Source organism: Carcharhinus amblyrhynchos, chromosome 26 (assembly GCF_965287045.1).
Source record: "Carcharhinus amblyrhynchos chromosome 26, sCarAmb.v2.hapA, whole genome shotgun sequence".
NCBI classification, from domain to species: Eukaryota; Metazoa; Chordata; class Chondrichthyes; order Carcharhiniformes; family Carcharhinidae; genus Carcharhinus; species Carcharhinus amblyrhynchos.
Window position 1 is genome coordinate 31,800,118 of NC_137349.1, and position 22,927 is coordinate 31,823,044.

The 22,927-nt window shown below is 46.2% G+C and overlaps 1 protein-coding gene across 1 annotated transcript in view; it reads left to right on the plus strand.

Annotated features, from left to right (window-relative positions):
* sema6bb (sema domain, transmembrane domain (TM), and cytoplasmic domain, (semaphorin) 6Bb) overlaps positions 1–22,927 on the plus strand; it is a 588,988-nt gene that overhangs the window by 471,355 nt on the left and 94,706 nt on the right. The window contains exons 8-11 of the mRNA XM_080212572.1: positions 7,097–7,187; positions 8,860–8,979; positions 12,241–12,329; positions 16,900–17,117. Coding sequence (XP_080068698.1) covers positions 7,097–7,187; positions 8,860–8,979; positions 12,241–12,329; positions 16,900–17,117 — 518 coding nt within the window. The remainder of the gene's footprint in view (positions 1–7,096; positions 7,188–8,859; positions 8,980–12,240; positions 12,330–16,899; positions 17,118–22,927) is intronic.

Below are 22,927 nucleotides of genomic sequence, written 5' to 3' on the forward strand. Positions count from 1 at the left end.
GTGTGGTTACACAATACATTCGCTCGGCTATCCTGTACCAGTCCACAGACTTTGCCATGTAAACAGTGCTAAAGGAAGCACGCTCACTGCCAAGATCACGTCATTCCATCAAGCTGGATTATATCCTTCACAGGTCTTTCTTGCTGGAAGCCAGGAAATTGGATTTGTGCTTTACTGAGTTATAGACAGAAGACAGGCTTGTTATCCTGAAGAAACTGCAGTAGGATACATTGCTACAGCCACAATGTTGCCTCAGCTCTTTCGACTGGTACAGCAGGACTGCCACTCCCTCCCTTCAAACAGCCTATAAAGGACCCAAGAATGTTGGGAGTTTACCGGGGATATGGAACAGAGACGGTCTAACAAAAATGTAACTGGTTCTTAAAAGAATTGCACTGACCAGCAGCACTACATTGACCACTGAGGAACATTTTTACCCCCGTTTTATCCAGTCAACCCATCTTGTCCAAGATTTTATTTCTCTGAATTATTCAGTTCACCTTCTCGTCAACTCAATCAGAGTGCTGTCCAGCACTCAGGCCCCCATATTCCCTAGGAAGGTGGAATAAGGACAATGTTGGGGTGTTGGGTGGTGGGGGAGGGGAAAGTTTAGTCTGCAGCACAATGAAATTTATAAAGAACAAGAACAAAGAAACAGGCCCTTCGGCCTACCAAACCTGCGCCGGTCACATTGTCTTACCAAGACCAACCGTCTGTATCTCTCTACACTCCACCTGTTCATTTGTCTATCAAAATAAGCCTTAAATATCCCTAATGTATCTGTCTCAACCACCGCACTTGACAGTGCATTCCAGGCCCTCACCACCCTGAAAAAAAACTTCCCCCGCACATCTCCACTGAACAGTTTCCCCCTTACCTTGAACTTGTAATTGCCATTTCTGCCCTGGGAAAAAATATCCAATTGTTCATCTTATCAATGCTCTTCGTAATTTTGTGAACTTCTATCAGGTTGCCCCTCAGCCTCCATCTTTCCAGGGTCAACAATCGCAGTTTATTTAAAGTGTCCTCAAAGCTAATGCCCTCCATACAGGGCAACATCCTGGTAAACCTTTTCTGTGGTCTCTCCAAAGTCACCACAACCAACCTATGCTGTTGAATTCTTTTTTTTACGGAAAATGATCAGGTGCCCCTACAGAAGAAAGATAAGGACTAACACCATGGTGCAGTTATAGACTCCAGAGACTTCCTACTGCGCAAAAGGAAGCCATTTGGTCCACTGAGTCTGCATCAACTCAATATCTTACCCACGTCCTCCCCTCTGTCTCATCCCCAAAAACCTGTGTATCCACAATGGCTAATCTACTTAACCTAGACACTAAGGGACAATTTTATTATGGCTGGTGCACCTAACCCACATGTCTTTGGACTGCGGGAGAAAACCAGAGCACCCGGAAGAGACCCACGCAGACACAGGGAGAGCGTCCAAACTCCACTCAGAGTGTAGCCCAAAGCCAGAATCGAACCCAGTTGTGCTAACCAGTGTGTCACCCTGTCGCTCCTTGCCTTGCTCCTCCTCGCTGCTGACGTTGCGCTAAGACTTGCAGGAATTAATTAAGTACAATCCAAAGCTTCTTTCTGGAATGCTCATCATCCTCTGATTTACACATGGGGCCTCACATCTTAAGGAAAAAGGAATGTAGCTGTTAAAAAGTCAATTTGATGTTCTGCACAGGTCAGTATGAATACAGCTGTAATAACCAGCAAGGCTTGCTGAGAGGAATTTCAAAAATTGCTGTAATTCTTTGCCATGCCTAGTTTTAATCTCTCAATAAAGTCAATAGTTATGAGAGGCCCCTGCTCCATTTTGATAGTCAGAAGCATGAACAGATCAAAAGAAATAGATTCTTTCTGGTTTGTAATCTATGTTCGATGTTCCCTGCATCCTGACAGCTTGCTACAGAAATAATGTGCCTAGAATATGTTTTATTCATATATACTATTATTGATATTCATGTAGCTGCTGGCACCTCTTGTAAATGTCCTTTTGAAGGATAAAATAGCATTTTTTTTTGACCAAACTTGACAATAAAAAAAATCTCAAATTGCACCTTTCTATTGAGTGAACCCTACAAATGGTTGTGTTTTCTTGGTCATCTGTGTCAGAGATATTTGTAATATGACCTGTTGGCTGTTTGCTGGCCGCCTCCCATTCATTTGTCCCTCTTAGAACAATTTCCTGTCCAGATGCCTGTGAGATTACTTTCAAGATTTGCTAGACTTTGGCAGAATTTCCTCTTTGTGCTGAAGCTCTGCTGATGAGGTGGAACCTCAAGAGTGGGCCGTGACCCATGGAAACAACATCTTATCTGCCAGAAATGATTCCAACACTTAGCTACAGCTAGGAGGCTAGACTGCTTTAAGATGAAAGTGTTGTTAGAATCCACACTAAATTGGCTTCGGCAATGGAAAATGTTTTAATTTCTCAATAAAGTCAATAGTTATAAGATCAAAAGGAGTACATTCTTTCTGGTTTGTAGTCAAAGTTAGTCACAAATAATTCAGGAAGTCAGTGGAGTAACTTTCTATTGGGAAAATTGAATCAGTTTACCACTGAACTCTGCAATGCAATGCAAGTGTTACCTATTGCCTCCTGCACTTCAGGGATTACAGAGTCCAACGCTTCTGCGTAGGGTCAAGCATAAGGAATGGCCAATTGGGTGTGATGCTGGAGTATGGCTGAAATTCATGGTACTATATCCCAGCATTGGTAAGCACTTTCATGAGAGGAAGGGAGAAGCTTGTGCTTTAGAAAAGAGTGATGGTTTATGTCTGTGTCAGACCAATCAGCCAACAAGTAAGGATCTTTAGTTATATCAGCAGATTTCCCATTCCATTTCTCACAGTGAATTTACTGTTTTGTAACAATTCGGACATTATCATTGTTAGAATGTGATAACATTGGATCTGTTGTAATGTGACCAATGGTAACAAGCTATAAGGGTCAGCTGACCCAGTAAACCAAAGACAGGATGATATGATGGTCAACTGACTCAGTATAAATTAGAACCTGTCGGGAATTGTTAAGTTGCTTGATTACTCCAAACTTGAAGCCTCAAGTTTGGAGTAATCAATTGTTTTTATTAAACCTCGAGTTATAAGTTGGAGTAAGTTTTGTTATGTTTTTATTGTCTACACTGGAAGAGTTCCTACTGGATCAAACAATCATCATCAGAGCATGATGGGAAAAGTATGAGACACTGAGAGAAAGATCATACAACAACAAATATTTACTAACATACCTAATGTAATTGTTATGAACTGGAGGAGACTTACTTACTTTAGACATCCTCTCACCACCTGGCCACAAACAGAAACAGGAATTATTCGCTATGTATATCTAAGAATAATGCACTTGAGGCAGAAACAAAAAGGTATTTCTTTTTGTCTCCCCCTTTATAAGGTTTGACATATTTCCCAACCCTTCAATTTTGGTGTGATCCAATTTCTAGCAATAGTGCCACTGCAAATTTGATGTGGGATGAACTCAAAGGGTTAGTCCATTTGCACACATGCAAACACAGGAGGACGGTCGCAACATTACAACACTTTGCACTCATACAGTAAAAGAGGGATAGAGAAAAGGAAAAAAAAATACAGTGCAGAGATCACACACAAGAAAAATCTTGTTTTACTTGGTCCAGAGTCCGGAAGCAATTCCAATAAGGTATTCCTTCACAGAGATCAGTGGGTTGAAAACCAATGCTGCACAATTCACTTTTCCCATTATGTTTATGTTAGAGAATAAGAAAAGTACACAAGAGACTAACTATTCTGTATGCAAGGGTATAGAAGTTCCAGTAGAAACTGTGTAAACGGGGCGAGATATTCATTCTGGCCAGACCCCCTTTTCTGTGATGCTGCCAGTTAGATAGTAAAATGGCAAATTGAGTTTGCACTACAGCCAAGCAGTATAGCTGGTTAAACAAGCTGGAGGTCTCTGTTACATGACTCCTCACTATCCTTAGACATCTCCACACTGTCCTTGACAAAGGATCTGTATCACTCGCCTGGATTAAATATCTCAGCCATTAAGAACAGCAAGGAAGGTACGGTGCCCTTTGTCCTAGCAGACAGGTAAACGCCAATTGGCCAGCCTAGGTTATGAAATGATAATGATCTTTGCATAGTTCTCTTTGAATTTACTCTGTGCAACCTAGAATGTAAGAAGTCCCACAACACCAGGTTAAAGTCCAACAGGTTTATTTGGTAGCAAACGCCACTAGCTTTCAGAGCGCTGCTCCTTCCTCAGGTAAGTGGGAGTTCTGTTCACAAACAGGGCAGAAAAGACACAAATTAAATTTACAAAATAATGGTTGGAATGCGAGTCTTCACAAGTAATCAAGTCTTAAAGGTACAGACAATGTGAGTGGAGAAGGGGTTAAGCACAAGTTAAAGAAATGTGTATTGTCTCCAGACAAGACAGTAAGTGAGATTTTGCAAGCCCAGGCAAGTCATGGGGGTTACAGATAGTGTGATATGAACCCAAGATCCCAGTTGAGGCTGTCCTCGTGTGCGGAAGTTGTCTTATCAGTTTCTGCTCAGCGATTCTGCGTTGTCATGTGTTGTGAAGGCTGCCTTAGAGAACGCTTACCTGAAGATCAGAGGCTGAATCCCCGTGACCACTGAAGTGTTCCCCAACAGGAAGAGAACATTCTTGCCTGGTGATTGTCAAGCGATGTTCATTCATCTGTTGTCGTAGCGTCTACATCGTCTCTCCAATGTACCATGCCTTGAGACACCCTTTCCTGCAGCGTATCAGGTCGACAAAATTGGCCAAGTTGTGAGAGTATGTACCGTGTACCTGGTGGATGGTGTTCTCGCATGAGATGATGGCATCCATGTCGATGATCTGACACGTCTTGCAGAGGTTGCTGTGACAGGGTTATGTGGTGTCGTGGTCACCGTTCTCCTGAAGGCTGGGTAATTTGCTGCGGACAATGGTCTGTTTGAGGTTGTGCGGTTGTTTGAAGGTGCAAAGTGGGGGTGTGGGGATGGCCTTGGAGAGATGTTCGTCTTCATCAATGACATGTTGAAGACTCCGGAGAAGATGTTGTAGCTGCTCCGCTCTGGGGGGGGACTGGACGAAAAAGGGTACTCTGTCCACTGTGTCCCATGTTTGTCTTCTGAGGAGGTCAGTGCGGTTTTTCACTGTGGCGTATCAGAACTGTCAATCGATGAGTCATGTGCCATATACTGTTGTTATGAGGGCATCTTCCAGCATCTGAAGGTGTCTGTTGCGATTCTCCTCATCTGAGCAGATCCTGTGTTTACGGAGGGCTTGTCCATAGGGGATGGCTTCTTTAACGTGTTTAGGATGGAAGCTGGAGAAGTGGAGAATCGTGGGGTTATCCGTGGGCTTGCGGTACAGTGAAGTACTGAGTTGACCGTCCTTGATGGAGATGTGTGTGTCCAAGAATGCAACCGATTCTGGAGAGTAGTCCGTGGTGAGTCTGATGGTGGGATGGAACTTGTTGATGTCATCATATAGTTGTTTCAGTGATTGTTCACCATGAGTCCAAAAGAAGAAAATGTCATCGATGTATCTAGTGTATAGCATGAAGGTCCTGTGTGGTGAAGAGGTCTTGTTCGAGCCTATGCATGAACATTTTTGCATATTGAGGTGCAAATTTTGTCCCCATGGCTGTTCCATGTGTCTGGATGAAGAACTGGTTGTTGAAGGTGAAGACAACTGTGGTCCAGGATGAAGCGGATGAATTGTAAAATTGCATCTGGAGATTGGTAGTTATCGGCGTTGAGTACTGAGGCAGTTGCAGCAATGCCATCATCGCGGGAGATGCTGGTGTAGAGTGCCGAGACATCCATTGTGACGAGGAGTGCTCCTGGTTCAACTGCTCCACGTGTCTGAGTTTCTGTAAGAAGTCCACAGTGTTGCAACAAAAGCTGGGGGTTCTTTGTACAATGGGTTTCAGGATGTCCTCAGCATAGCTGGAGAGGTTCTCGCACAAGGTCCCATTGCCCGATATGATGGGACAGCCAGATGTGTTTGCCTTGTGTATCTTCAGGAGGCAGAATCACTGAGCAGAAACTGATAGCCAAGTTCTGCACACATGAAGATGGCCTCAACCTGGATCTTGAATTCATGTCACACTACCTGTAATCTCCATGACTTGCTTGGGCTTGCAAAATCTCACTAACTGTCCTGGCTGGACACAGTACACGTCTCTTTAACCTGTGCTTAACCCTCTCTCCACTCACATTGTTTGTACCTTTCAGATTTGATTACCTGTCAAGACTCACATTCCAACAATTGTTCTGTAAATAGAGTTTATGTCTTTATATACCCTGTTTGTGAACAGAACTCCCACTTACCCGACAAAGGAGCAGCACTCCAAAAGCTAATGGCTTTTGCTACCAAATAAACCTGTTGGATTTTGACCTGGTATTGTGAGACTTCTTACTGTTCAACGCCAGCATCCTACAACATCAGCCTACAATGTGCCTTTAGTGGCTCTTCAGAGCTAACTAGTTTCCCTGATGTGGATTTTCTTGGTACTTGCGTGCAAGCTCATTTTGTTTGAGGGTCAACAGATGGATATAGCTTCAATCATTTTAGAAAGTCTTTGTCCAGTTTTCAAAATTTTAGAAGTAGCCATATTTTACATAATGGCATATTTTACAAAAAGAATATAGTGTAGTGTGTTAGTCCCCTCACAGTAATATTGAATTAAACTAAAAGGCTTTACTAAAAGAATACAAGTATCACGATGAAGGCAATTGAGATTGAGTCTTAAATTTTGCGAAATGTTTCGAACAGTGCACAGTCCTTACATTTATAATCCTGCAAACCTACATCTGTTGATAATGCAGCAAAGGCTGGTAGAATAAATAGCTTATTTATTGCTGTTTATTTTCCACCTTTACAATTGATTTCTTTGTTGCATGAACGCATTATCGAGGCAGTATGAGTTGATTATAAGAAAGTTTCACTGTAATTGACTTTCTTTTCAATTTCAAATGAAATATGGTCATCGCGCTCAACTCTGACCAGTTTGCTGAGCACTAATGTGATCCATTTCTCATTCGCTTACGAGCTGATAGCCCTTATTTATTTCAGATGGATACACTCGAGTCTCTTGGATCTAGCATCAGCGGTATGGCAAGATGTCCTTATGATCCTAAACAGGCCAACGTCGCCCTCTTTGCCGGTAAGACCAGAAACATGAACATCTATTAGTTAAAACTGCAATTATGTCAAATTATTTCTTAAGTTTATTTATTCGTGATAAATAAGTTGGCTTACATTAACACGGCAATGGAGTTACTGTGAAAATCCCCGAGTTGCCACACTTGTCACTGAGAGAGAATTGAGCATGGCCAGTGCATCTAACCTGCACGTCTTTTGGACTGTGGGAGAAAACCGGAGCATCCGGATGAAACCCACACGGACACAGGGAGAGCGTGCAGGGATAAGGATGGGCAAGATGGGTGTATAGAAGTCTGAACATGATTCAAGGCATTGATGGACTGAAAGCCAAAACTGAGGGTGATGCGTGAAAGGGGATTGATAGAAAAATATCCCAAGGTGCTCCTCAGAGGCCTGATCAGAAAGAAAAATTAACACCTGATCCAAAGAAGGTATTAGCAAGGTGACGAAACATTTGGTCAAAGAGGTGACTTTAAAGATTATCTTAAAGCAAGTGAGGGAGATGTAGAGTAGAGGTTTGGGAAAGTATGAGGTAGCTGAGTGTTTGACTGCCAATGGATAGACTGAAGGGAGTGGAATGTTCACAGGACCAAATTTAGAGCAGTGGAAAGTTCTGGAACTGTTATAGGGCTGATGGACTTTTACATAATTATGGAAAGGTGAAGCAACTAAGAGATTTAAAACATGAGGAAGAGAATTTTAAATTGAGAAAGATAGAACAATCTCCCTTGTAGACACAGGTGATGAGTAAGAGGGACATGATCATAAAATTCCTACAATGCAGAAGTGCCATTCGGCCCATCGAGCCTATATCGACAACAATCCCACCCAGGCCCTATCCTGGTAACCCTACATATTTACCTTGCTAATCCCCCGACACTAAGGGGCAATTTAGCATGGCCAAGCAGCCTAACCTGCACATCTTGGGAGTGTGGGAGGAAACCCACGCGGACACAGGGAGAACATGCAAACTCCACACAGACAGTCACCCGAGGCTAGAATTGAACCCAGGTCCTTGGCGCTGTGAGGCACCTGTGCTAACCACTGTGTCACCGTGCCACCCATAAATAGGCAGATGAGTTCGGATGAGCTGAATTTTATGGAAGATGGGAAGCCAACCAAATGATCATTAGGATAATTGAACCTTGCAAATCTGAGTGTCAAATCTTTGATCTGTCCCTCTCTATTCCTCCCATTTAGCAAAGATTATTTTGACTATCAGGAATTGAAGTTATCTGGAAAGGTTAGAAATTCTGGAAACACTTAAAAACACTCTAAATGATCTTTTTGGAATATGATTGCATTCTTTATGAGATGTTTCCAAGTAAATTGTTGACAATAAAGGTGATAAAGATTTCAATTAGAAAAAGACTTTGAAATTGGGATGGTAGAAATAATGAGGGAAGCAGAACTTTGAGATCTAAAGTGGCTGATAATGCTGAATCCTTGCAACATTGCCCATGTCATCACTGTTCAGGCGCTCCACACGCATGGCAATGCGATGGAAATCAGGTGAGGTCAGGCAATCCACTGCCCCTTTCCCATGCGACACAGTTGAAAATTGCCCCAATTTAGTCTGATTCAGCTTCGTTGATTATTAAATGTTCTTGTTCAATGTAGAAGGTGCTTTTTGATCAAAAAACTGAAGAGTTATCGATTTTCTCGCACTGTAGATAATAAGCTATTTACTGGGACAGTAACGGATTTCCTAGCAATTGATGCTGTCATCTATCGAAGTTTGGGTGAGAGTCCAACCCTCCGAACAGTCAAACATGACTCCAAGTGGTTCAAGGGTAAGTCATCCACTACTGGAGTACTCAATACCGAGATGCCGATCACTTTGTAACCTTGCAGCTCTTGGATTTACTGTAGGTTCTTACAGCCAACATTAAAACAAAAAAATTTGTAAAAATTAAAGCTTTAAAATGACACGACACAGTCTGATTGTTTAGTAAAACTGGGCTTCCCTCTGACTCAGCTTCCAGGAAGGGAGAAATGACAGTGAAAGAAGGGACTGTAAGACTGTAATTAGAATCGTACTTGAGAGTGGGGGCAGTGGCATAGTGGTATTGTCGCTGGACCAGTAATCCAGAGACCCAGGGTAATGCTATGGGGGCCCAGGTTTGAATCCCACCATGGCAGATGGTGAAATTTGAATTAAATAAAAATCTGGAATTAAAAGTCTAATGATGATCGTGAAACCATTGTTGATTGTCGGAAAAACCCATCTAGTTCTAATGTCCTTTAGGGAAGGAAATCTGCCATCCTTACCTGGTCTGGCCTACCTGTGACTCCAGAGCCACAGCAATGTGGTTGACTCTTAAATGCTGTCAGGGATGGTCAATAATATCTGGCCCAGGCAACAACGCCAACAACCCATGGACAAGTAACAGAAAATGATGATATTTACAACATTTTCAGTACCTCTCAGTATCGTGGAACTACCCCACCATTTCCAACTATCTGTCAATCTCAATATTTGAGGTTTAAACCTGAATGAAATAAGAACGAGATTCACGGAGCTCACAAACGCTTACAGAAACAGCTCTGAACAGGTTAAGGGAAACAATATGAAAAAATTAACAAGAATTGGCAGGAGGAATGGTACAAGTCATAAAGAAAGAATAAATTACAGCACAGGAACAGGCCCTTCAGCCCTCCAAGTCTGCACTGACCACGCTGCCTGACTGAACTTAAACCCCTTGCCTTTCAGGGGAACATATCCCTCTATTCCCATCCTATTCATGTATTTGTCAAGACGCCCCTTAAAAGTCACTATCGTATCTGCTTCCACTGCCTCCCCCGGCAGCAATTTCTAGGCACCCACCACCCTCTGTGAAAAAAAAACTTGCCTCGTACATCTCCTTTAAAACTTGCTCCTCGCCCCTCAAACCTGTGCCCACTAGTAATTGACTCTTCCACCCTGGGAAAAAGCTTCTGACCATCCACTCTGTCCATGCCCCTGATAATCTTGTAGACTTCTATCAGGTCGCCCCTCAACCTCCGTCGTTCCAATGAGAACAAATCAAGTTTCTCCAACCTCTCCTCGTAGCTAATGCCCTCCATACCAGGCAACATCCTGGTAAATCTTTCCTGTGCCCTCTCCAGAGCCTCCACATCCTTCTGGTAGTGTGGCGACCAAAGTTGAACAATAAGTGTGGCCTAACTAAGGTTCTATAAAGCTGCAACATGGCTTGCCAATTTTTAATTTTTTTAAAACTGAATATAAAGTTGCTCAGGCGGGCTGAGGAGATCAATGGGTTTGATTGTTTTATCCTTGCCATAGGGAACATGGAATAGAGTATAGTCACTGATAGTGGTATTATACTAAAAATACAGTTAATCCTGTACATGGGTCCTGAACTGTGGCGGATCATTATATGTTTTTTAATAAATGTTTAATGCATCTCTCATCAACCTAATGTTTTGCCACATTATGCAGTGTTTATTACAGTGTTGGGGATAACCTTAGCCACTCCAGTGTCTCAGGGGATAATGAGTTATACTGAGCCATACAGATGAGAAAGATCCTAGGTTTAATCCCTGAACTGTACTGAATTAGATCAATTCATAGAATCATAGAATTCTACAGTGAGAAAAAGGCCCTTCGGCCCATCGAGTCTACACCAACCGCAATACCACCCAGGTCATACCTCCATATCCCTACATATTTTACCTGTTAATCCCTCTAACCTACGCACCTCAGGACACTAAGGGGCAATTTTATCATGGTCAATCAACCTAACCCGCACATCTTTGGACTGTGGGAGAAAACCAGAGCACCTGGAGGAAACCCACGCAGACACGAGCAGAATGTGCAAACTCCACACAGACAGTGACCTGAGCCAGGAATCGAACCCAGATCCCTGGAGCTGTGAAGCAGCAGTGCTAACCACTGTGCTACCGTGCCACCCAACCAGCCAGATCATCAGTCATGTTATTAGAATGGGGCTTAACATGACTGGCCCAGGGAAGGAAAATCTATTCAGTGGATCAACTTTTTCACACCTGATCACATCCAATGAGCCTGTACTGGAAAAAAGTATGTATGCTTCAATTAGGTGGGTTTAGCTTTGGTTATTATTGCCAATACAGATAAATAGCCTGCTGACACAATGGTCCAGTTTCTTACAAGAGAATATATTCACTTGTACTGGGGAACCATCACCCAAACTACTCTTGGCTCTTTTTCCAGCATCAGTTTTTTCCAGGAGTACGATGATCCACACTGTGGCACAATAGTTAGCACTGCTGCCTTACGGCACCAGGGACCTGGGTTCAATTCTGGCCTCGGGTAACTGTCTGTGTGGAGTTTGCACATTCTCTCCGTGTCTGCGTGGGTTTCCTCCTGGTGCTCTGGTTTCCCCTCTCAGTGCAAAGATGTGCGGGTTAGGTTGATTGGCCGTCCCCTTAGAGTCAAGGGGACTAGCAGGGTAAATAGAGGGGGTTAAGGGGATAGGGCCTGGCTGGGATTGTGGTCGGTGTGGGCTCGATGGGCCAAATGGCCTCCTTCTGCACTGTAGGGATTCTAATTCAATTCGTCACTTAAACATTTTGTACACGGGTTTGCGCCAGTTCCTCCATGGGAAATGTACAGCTTTTCTGAATAAATGTGACTGGATAATAAAATTAATAACTTTTGACCTGCTCACAGTTCCCATGGTGATTTCCTCAACATTTTTATACTTTACTTTGAAAGGATTTTCTCTTTGGCTGATCCTCAGGTTTTTTTTTCAACATCTGTACTTTCCATTGAAAAATCTGATGCATATTAGCAAATACCAACAATGTGGCTTCATAACAATCAACGCAAAGTTGTATATTAATGTAGCTTCTCTTCATTGCACCTAATTATGTTTGTGCAATTTGTGATGATTAAAGTGAATTATAATGAAAACTGAGTCAATACAATTGCAATAAAATATTCATTACATTGAAAGGTGTTCATCCAGTTTACAATTACATCTTTTTCTGTAATGGGTTAATAAGTAATTCACACAATGTTGTACTTGGTGCCAATGGGCTTAGCTAAAGCCTACCTACTTTTCTTCCAGAGCCATACTTTATCCATGCTGTCGAATACGGCCGTCATGTCTTCTTCTTTTTCCGAGAAATCGCCATGGAATTTAACTACCTGGAAAAGGTAACTGGGAATTTTGGGTAGGTGTGAATAATGTGCAAAGTGAAAGCTGTGTAATTTTTTTAAAAAATCAAATTGGCAACAGTGCTTTGTCCCTGGAAAATTAAGTGGTCACTTTCTGCCCTTTTTGCGGCTTTCTTTCCCTTATCTGCCCCACCGTTCGAGGATTGAGCGCAGCCCAGTGCAGCGTGAAACACATAAGGACAATGCAAAGAAAGGACCATTTTAGCCTCCATTTCCACAAAGCACAGCATCATTAGGTTGTCCCAAGGCAAGAAGTTGAAACTGTGATCTTCCTCCATAATTATTTAACACTAAATCTATCCTCATAACCCTTGTTTCACTTCCAACCAAAACATCCGATCATTCAACTCCAGTTCATTGGCTTATCGCCAACTAACATCGCTGAAAGACTGCGGCACGCACCGACTGCGGCACACACTGACAGCGGCACGCACTGGCTGCGGCACACACTGACAGCGGCACGCACTGGCTGCGGCACACACTGACAGCGGCACGCACCGGCTGCGGCACGCACCGACTGCAGCACGCACCGGCTGCGGCACGCACCGACAACGGCACACACCGACTGCGGCACACACCGGCTGCGGCACACACCAACAACAGCACGCACCGGCTGCGGCACATACCGACAACGGCACGCACCGGCTGCGGCACACACCGACAACGGCACACACCGACTGCGGCACGCACCGGCTGCGGCACACACCAACAACAGCACGCACCGGCTGCGGCACATACCGACAACGGCACGCACCGACTGCGGCACACACCGACAACGGCACACACCGACTGCGGCACGCACCGGCTGCGGCACACACCAACAACAGCACGCACCGGCTGCGGCACGCACCGAGTGCAGCACACACCGGCTGCGGCACACACCGACAACGGCACACACCGACAACGGCACGCACCGGCTGCGGCACGCACCGACAACGGCACACACCGACAACGGCACGCACCGGCTGCGGCACACACCGGCTGCGGCACGCACCGACAGCGGCACGCACCGACAGCGGCACGCACCGACAGCGGCACGCACCGGCTGCGGCACACACCGACAACGGCACACACCGACTGCGGCACGCACCGGCTGCGGCACACACCAACAACAGCACGCACCGGCTGCGGCACACACCAACAACAGCACGCACCGGCTGCGGCACACACCGACAACAGCACGCACCGACTGCGGCACACACCGACAACGGCACGCACCGGCTGCGGCACACACCGACAACAGCACGCACCGGCTGCGGCACATACCGACAACGGCACGCACCGACTGCGGCACACACCGACAACGGCACACACCGACTGCGGCACGCACCGGCTGCGGCACACACCAACAACAGCACGCACCGGCTGCGGCACATACCGACAACGGCACGCACCGACTGCGGCACACACCGACAACGGCACGCACCGGCTGCGGCACACACCGACAACGGCACGCACCGGCTGCGGCACACACCAACAACAGCACGCACCGGCTGCGGCACACACCGATAACAGCACGCACCGGCTGCGGCACACACCGACTGCGGCACACACCGACAACGGCACGCACCGGCTGCGGCACACACCGGCTGCGGCACACACCAACAACAGCATGCACTGGCTGCGGCACGCACCGACTGCAGCACGCACCGGCTGCGGCACGCACCGACAGCGGCACGCACCGACAGCGGCACGCACCGGCTGCGGCACGCACCGACAGCGGCACGCACCGGCAGCGGCACACACCGACTGCGGCACGCACCGACAGCGGCACGCACCGACAGCGGCACGCACCGGCAGCGGCACACACCGACAGCGGCACGCACCGGCAGCGGCACACACCGACTGCGGCACGCACCGACAGCGGCACGCACCGACAGCGGCACGCACCGATACACTGACTCCAGCACACACCGACTGCGGCACGCACCGACAGCGGCACGCACCGACAGCGGCACGCACCGATACACTGACTCCAGCACACACCGACTGCGGCACGCACCGACAGCGGCACGCACCGACTGCGGCACACACCGACTGCGGCACGCACCGACAGCGGCACGCACCGACAGCGGCACGCACCGGCAGCGGCACGCACCGACAGCGGCACGCACCGACTGCGGCACGCACCGACAGTGGCACGCACCGACAGCGGCACGCACCGGCAGCGGCACGCACCGGCTGCGGCACACACCGACTGCGGCACGCACCGACAGCGGCACGCACCGGCAGCGGCACACACCGACTGCGGCACGCACCGACAGCGGCACGCACCGGCAGCGGCACGCACCGACTGCGGCACGCACCGACTGCGGCACGCACCGATACACTGACTCCAGCACACACCGACTGCGACACACACCGGCTGCGGCACGCACCGACTGCGGCACGCACCAACTGCGGCACGCACCGATACACTGACTCCAGCACACACCAACAGCGGCACACACCGACAGCGGCACGCACCGATACACTGACTCCAGCACACACCGACTGCGGCACGCACCAATTGCGGCAGAATAGACATGTCAGCCCGTCTGCCTTCCCCAGGAAGCCTGGCGTCTGGAGGCAGGCTCTTAATTGGTGCATTCTGCCAAAGAGCAACCACAAAGCTCACACCTCAAGGAGTTGGATTCCAAATCCAAAACTGGTCATGTCATTGCAATAGATCTGAGCAGTTCCTGTCCATGGTGCAGCATGCAGCAACTGATCTATACACCATGATAGATGTGGCTTAACATGCTGAGAGGGGACAGTCGGAAATTAAGGCATTCTGGACTTCCGACTCATTGAATGATCGGTGGAGAAATACTGTTCCCTCAACAGTTTAGTTTAGTTTATTTATTAGTGTCACAAGTAGGCCTACATTAACACTGCAATGAAGTTACTGTGAAAATCCCCTAATTGCCACACTCGGCACCTGTTTGGGGACACTGAGGGAGAATTTAACATGGTCAATGCACCTAACCAGCACATCTTCTGGACAGTGGAAGAAAACCAGAGCGCCCAGAGGAAACCCACATGGACACGGGGAGAACATGCAGACTCTACACAGACAGTGACCCTAACAGGGAATCAAACCTGGGTACCTGGCGCTGTGAGACAGCAGTGTGAACCACTGTGCCACCATGCCATCCTACTAACAGCGTACCTAATGAATAGCTGAGCAGATGCAGATTAACAAAGGTTCCAGTTGAATTCTGCAATCTATGCTGATGTTGGTGATCTAAGGCAAAACTGCTTTAAGGAGATAATTGCATTGACTCTATAGCCCTGAGTTTGGGAGATGGACATTCTCCAAGGCTCCTGCTCCTGATCATTGTCCAACAACCTTCTCCTTGAAGTGCAGATGTTGGGCATTGAGTAACAATCAGGTCTGCCTCAGCTATGATCCTTACCATGTTGAATAGCTTGACCTTGGTGTCCAAACTTAAATATAAAGAATGACCACTTCAGTAAAGTGCCAAGGAGCACCAGCACCCTCTACAATGTATTAGATCTTTCAGGGGAAGTGGATTACTCAATCTGCTAATCTAATGAAACACTCATCCTCACATTAAATATTAATAGAGCATGGAACAAAAAGAGGCCATTCAGCCCATCAATCCCACTGTTCCATAAAGCATCAACAATCGACTCTCTCATTGACCTTACCCCAATTATAAAATCCCCTTCTATAGTTCACGCATCTTCACTATTCATGATGCACTAGTTTTCTGCCAAAGACCAGATCCCTCTCCACTAGTTATGAAAAACCATCTCGTCCTCTGGAGTATTTAGTTTTCCCATTCTATATCTATATGGTATCTATATCCCTTCCCAGTCTGATCATCGATATGATGTTGTTTAAATACATTAATTGTTTCAACTTCAGTTGGTTTTCACTTGATCCTAATTCAGATCCTAATCCACATAACTGCAAAGTATAATTCAATTCTACCTGGCACGTAATTGGTTGAAACTTTTTTTTACTGCGGAGATATGATTCATTATGTACTCTACATGTACACATTCTGTGTTAGTTACACTTTCCTGTGTAGTTGACATGAGTGTTAAATATGAAGAAAGGACTGGCCATAGCTTGTGAAGTGTGGAAGTGGCCTCGTATGGATGGGAAATGCAGTGTGCAACGTAGAAGCTGTTCCACCCAGACAAGGAAGGTAATCCCTGTCCATGGTCAGTTCCCCACTCTCAGCCAAAAAAGGGGTACTTGTTGGTCTCAGTGGTGCTGGGGTGGAGGGCAAGAAGTGTTGAAATTCAACCAGGGTTCATGCACCTGAACATTATTCATTATTCCTGTCAGCAAAATGAAGACAAGACCAAGGTTACCTGTGGTACTCACCACTGTGGGATAGCCACTGGCATTCACTATGCAGGCTGACTTGAGGAACTGCCACTTTAGTACTTTAACTAGCTGAGGGTCCCCATTAGGAGTGTAACCCAACATGCCTGCGGGAGAGGAAGGGAGACAATGGGAAGGTGACAGCCCCTGGAGGGTACCTGACTGGCAGATGAAAATTTCACCAACGTTTCTCTCTCCTGCTTGTAGGTGGTCCTCTCCAGAGTTGCTCGCGTCTGCAAGAATGACATGGGGGGTTCCCAGCGGGTGCTGGAGAAGCAGTGGACATCCTTCCTGAAAGCACGCTTGAACTGCTCAGTGCCTGGAGACTCCCACTTCTACTTCAATGTCCTCCAGGCAGTTACAGACATCATCCGGATCAACGGGCACACGATTGTGCTGGCCATATTCTCCACCCCCTACAATAGGTAAATGCATTTTCCAATAACAAAATGCACATTCCGCCTTTTCAGATTTTGCGAGTAAACTACTTAATGAGTTATTTGAGTGATAATAGCTCTGGTGAAGTAGCATTCACTCTAGCCTAATAAAACATGTCTTTTATACATATGAGATATTGACCAGGCTTCCTCTGGAATTCAAAGTGCAGTTCTAATTTTGTAAAGATATAACAGCGCCCTTGAAGGGGTGCAGAGGAGAACAATCAAGATGATTGAGAATAGGAAGAATTGCAGTAAAGAGGGAAGGTTAAAGAAGTCGGGTCTGCTTTCTTTGAACATGAGAGTGACTGACCGGCCTTTTTTCAAGATTTAGAAGGAAACAGGTTAAAAACCGATTGGAGAAAATGGTTCACGGTGGCATAACAGGTTCAAATACCACAGGACACCTGTTACAAATCAGTAGTTTGGATGTAGAGGGAAGACAGAAATGTAATCTTGTAGATTCAAGTTACTCTGGGAGACCTTTGAAGAGAACAACACCAATGATGCTAATGGCCAAATATATGTGTTCGTACTTTGAGGAGGGATTAAGTAATGTGTTGAGAAACCAGGTTTGTGACTTAAAAATCATCCAATATAAAGACAGTTATTTTTGGTTTGATGATCTGAAAATGTTCATTTAACATTGATATTTATGTTTTTGAACTGTATTTAATTGCAACATATTTTGATGTCCAGAAATACCTCCCATCTCATCTCCTAACTCCCCAAAATCTGTCCTCATCTCTGGGACACAAGTCAGGAGTGTGATGGAATGCACGCCACCTGCCTGGAGGAACTGCAACAGTACTCAAGAAGCTCAACACCATCCAGGACATAACAGCCCCCTTTGATTGACACCCCATCCACCTCTGACACACAGTGGCAGCAGTGTGTGCCATCTACTGCAGGAATTCCCCAAAGTTTCTTCAACAGCACCTTCCAACCCAGTGATGCTCTACCACCTAGAAAGACCAGGGCAGTAGACACGTAGGAATATCTCTACCTGCAAGTTCCCTTTCAAGCCACACACCATCCTGACTTGGAAAGATGGCGCCATTCATTCATCATCGCTGGGTCAAAATCCTGGAACGTCCACTTTAACACCTGTCTCACCTGTTCAGGAATGTGGCTCAGCACCACTTTCTTGAGAGCAATTAGGGATGCCAGTAATGCCCACATCCCATGAATGAATGAAAAAAAGTGTGGTCTGAACCCAGATCCTGAAGCTGAAAAGTTTGCCAAAATCTTGCTGCCGTTCACTATGGCGGGATCTTAACTTCCTGCCATGGCGCACACCTCGCTGGTGAGGGAAGTGTTTAATGGGAAACCCCATTGACAACACAGGACCATGAGATCCCATCACCAGCGAGCAGCATGCCACCTCCCGCTGACACAGACAGAGAGAAAAACCCAAACCGTTATAATTAGCTCGCTACGCAACTCCGTGTTTCCTTCATTTTGCTTTTGACAAAAGGAATCAGAAAACAACACAGCAAAGCACAGCATCTAAATTGGGTATTCAGTGACTGGTACCTTGTAGAACACAGTTCTGACAGTTAAACTCAATAAGGTGGTTATGGTGTTATTTTGTTAATTCTCTGTGGTATTGCTTACTGAGTCATTCCACATCAAGTGAGCCAGTTTAAGCTACCTGTTTAAAATCAGATCTTCGTTCCTGTAAACAAAGCAATTTTCAAAATGGATTTGTGCAAAAATGTACCATCTCTGGGTCAAATCAATGACTGTCAACAATGAATATGCTCCACAGATGAAACTAAATGAACTGAATCAAAGGGAATAATGATTGCAAAATGACTACTGTGGTCTGCACATTGTTCCCCAGTCATTCATATGTTGAAACAAGTCTTTATTTCTGTAGTAACCCATTTTGAAAATGGATTTGAAAATGGGAATAAATAGCATGTTTAAATTCACAGTGAATGCAGGGTCAGTACCTTTGATTTTGGCGACAGCTTTATGTGATCCAGCCTTTTTTGCAAAGTGCATAATATGCAGACGTGGGGCTTTGTAATGTAGAAAGAGATATTCAACAAGGACCGTCTCTGGGACAAGTATTATTCATAACTCAGCATCATTCATGTGAATGATTTGGCCCTTGGAACAAGGAACTCAGGGTAAAAATTGGCAGCTGATATCAAAGGGTGATGCAGTTGGAGATACAAAAACTGCAGCGTGTGGAAAGGCATGAGAAATGTGCGAGCTGGCCTGTTAAACTGCAGCTGAACTTCCCTTAAATACAAATGTGAGGCTGGTTAGGAAATTAGAAACATAACCTACACCTTAGGAAATAAGAAAGTGAATGGAGCAGAAGTATGAAGAGATCTCAGAGATATGTAGTGAACCAATCATTAAAAGCAGTTAAAATGCAATTTATTTCTAGAGTAATGGAATTCAAAAGAAAAGTTTATTTTATTAATGTCACAAGTAGGCTTATATTAACACTGCAATGAAGTTACTGTGAAAGTCCGCTAGTCACCACACTCTGACACCTGTTTGGGTACATTGAAGGAGAATTTAGCATAGACAGTGCACCTAACCAGCATGTCTTTTGGACTATGGGAGGAAATCACAGCACCTGGGGGAAACCCACACAGACACAGGGAGAGTGTGCGGATTCCAGCCAGACAGTGACCCAAGCCCTGTCCCTGGCACTCTGAGGCAGCGGGGCTGACAAAAACAATTTTTATGCGAAACTTGCGTCGGAGCCTTGTCTGGCCAGCTGAAGAACTACACCATCTCCGTGTCATAAAAAGGGTATCGGATGCTGGAGAAAGCATTTACATTGTAAAAGTTATTTACAAGCATGACACCAGATCTGAGAGGATGCAGCTGCCAGGGAAAATTGAACAGGTTGGGGTTGACTCTTTAGAAAGGGGGAGATTTAGAGCTGATAAGAGTTCGTTCAAATTATGAATGGGTTGGGCTGATTCTAAAAATGGATGTGAGGAGGAGAGAGGAGGATTTTTTACAGGCAAGGGGAGACCAATTTGGGTGCGTGCATGTGGAAAAAAATTACCTTCAGGCACTGATCCCTACAGTGCAGAAGGAGGTCATTTGGCCCATCAAGTTTGCACTGACCACAATCCCATCCAGACCATATCCCCATAACCCCGTGCAGTTATCCAAGCTAGTCCCTCTGACAGTAAGGAGAAGTTTAGCGTGGCCAATCCACCTAACCCACAATCTTTGGACTGTGGGAGGAAACTGGAGCATCTAGAGCAAACCCTCGCAGACACAGGGAGAATATGCAGACTCCACACAGACAGTGACCCAAGCCGGGAATCGAACCTGTTGCTGTGAGGCAGCAGTGCTAACCACTGTGCCAACCTTGCTGCCCTGGCCCATTGGAGGCAAGTGGGAAGCCCCCATATAGTTGTCAGGTATGGCTCTACTCAGGCAATCAAGTTCCATTTTAACGGAAGATTCCGGATTTCACGGACAGCCCACCTGTTTCCCAAGCTGTGTGGAACTTGCCAGCGTCAGCAAGGTGAGTCTACATCGGGGAGTGCTATCTCGATGAAATCACTAGGCTGGGCGGGCTTCTGTTCAGCTGGAATTGAAGAGCTCCCCCCATGGCCCAGGTGAGAGGTTACTGCTCAGAGGGCACTGTCACTGCTTACTGGCTGGTTGCCACCTACTCAGAAGTCACTCTGGCACTTTATTCAGCTTTGGCTGCACATTCCTGCTGGCAGTCTTCACCGATACATGGAGCAGAGAGGAACAGCAACACCAGCAGCATCAAGGGCAGCACCCGCTGCCTTTGCCCATCAGAGGGTCCACAGACGGAGGAATACTTCTGTCAATCAATTCTGAGCACTAGGACTACAGGAGACTCAGTCTTTTACAGCAGAGTGTTCCCAACATCTGCAGCCTCCTTCCCAGTGGCTCTGATGGGCACATGTTGCCAGTGACTGTATACCAATTCCAAGCTAGTTAATGAGGTGTGAAAGTAAACACTGATACTTTTATTGATAATAGGTTTATTTACAGAATGCAGCATTATGTATGTCTGCTTCTTAACAACTAACCCACTGTCCCAGCAGCCTCACTATATAGGGTAGAATTTTACTCTTTCCCCACCCCTGGTGGGTTCTGAGGTGGGCGAAGAGGAGGGAGGGAGTGTAAACTTGTATGGATGGAATTCAGCCCAGGATCCTGCCCACCTGACAAAGGTGCTATTTCATAGTAGGGCTTCAGATGGAAAACCTGTTCTTTCATTTATTCAGACCCATAAGTGGCCACTTTAAGTACTTTTTACCTGCCCAACCTCAATTTCTTGGCTGGCAGATGCCACTTGGAGCAGGGCGGGTAAGTGAAAGAGAAACAATTCTCCATCTTGGGTGGGAAGTGGGCAGGGGTGAGAATTCATCTCAATTTGAGGGCCCCTTCAGATTTGGGGCAGCATCCCCTCCAGGACCTGGGAACTCTGAGCCACCCTCCCACCCTGGCCTACCCCAGATGCCATAATTGTTCCCACCCCTACCTCAAGTGAACCCCCAACCCTCCAGGGCTTCCCCTATCCTCCCATCCTGGGAATCTACCTCACGTACGTCCTGGGACTTAAGGCAGCGTGCTACCCTACCTCTCCTGGCTACTGCAACGCTGCGCCTGGACTGGAAGGGATCAGTGAGCCAATCAAATGGCGGCCGGGTAGTCAGAGCACCTGCCCATTGCCAATCAGAGCTCAGTCGAGTGTGTTATGGGCAATGGGCTTCTGGGAGTCACGGGAGCATGTTCTGTGCCAACTCTCAGGATGGCGAGTGCTGACTGCTCTCCATACTCCTTTGAGTACACCCATGAAATAAAGTAGACTAATTAACACATCAACCAATTAAACAATTTGATAGCACCTTAAAGGGGCACTGTATCTAGTTATACTTTTTTGAGTATACTGATAAAAATAAGTAACAAATTAAATGATTAGCCAAGCCAGTTAAACAGATTGATGTTCTCTTGAAGGGTACTGCAACAAAAAACAAAAGGAACCTTACCAGATCAAACTAATATGTTATTTTAGGGGCTAATGAGGCACTCCAGCCCCCAGGGTGCCCACTGGTCAAAAGAGACCTCGAGCATACCAATACACACTGCCAGACACTCCCTCTCTGGGGACACCTGGCTGCGAATCTAGCCAAGGAAGAGGAACAGACAGTCGGACTGGACAAATCCCTTGATTGAAGGGGAGCCGGAGGAACAGGAAGAGCCTGCAACTGCTGTAACCACAGCATCCCTTGGGATGAGGTGCAGCCCCTTTGAAAAACTACAAATGGGCTGTCACCTTGTGCACCCTGTGCATGAAACACTGAGGCTGGAATTTTACCACCTTGCCCAATCCGGAATCGGGACAGGCTGGGCTCGCAGAACGGAATTCTCCGTTGGCCTCGGGTGGGATTTTCCGAGCCTTGCCCGAGTGAGGTAGTAAGATTCCAGCCCAAGTCGCACTACAGTTGAACGAATTTAGTTAATTTAATTAACAAATTAAAAAATTAAGTGAATGTGATAGTCCTTTAAAGGAGCCTAATACCAAATAGATAAGAGTTTAAAGGAAAGTTAAACTAAATCGAAATATCATTTTTGGGGGCTAATGATGCATTCCATCCCCAGTTACGGAAGGCCACAAGCGAACCAGTGGACAACATGTCTTTCTTCTCCAGGGACACCCAGCCATGAACATAGCAGAGGGACAGACAGACAGTCAGGCTGGACAACTCCCTCGACCGCCCGCTACCTCAACCTGTAAATGGCCACCTCAGCCAAGCCCAGGTTTGCAGTGA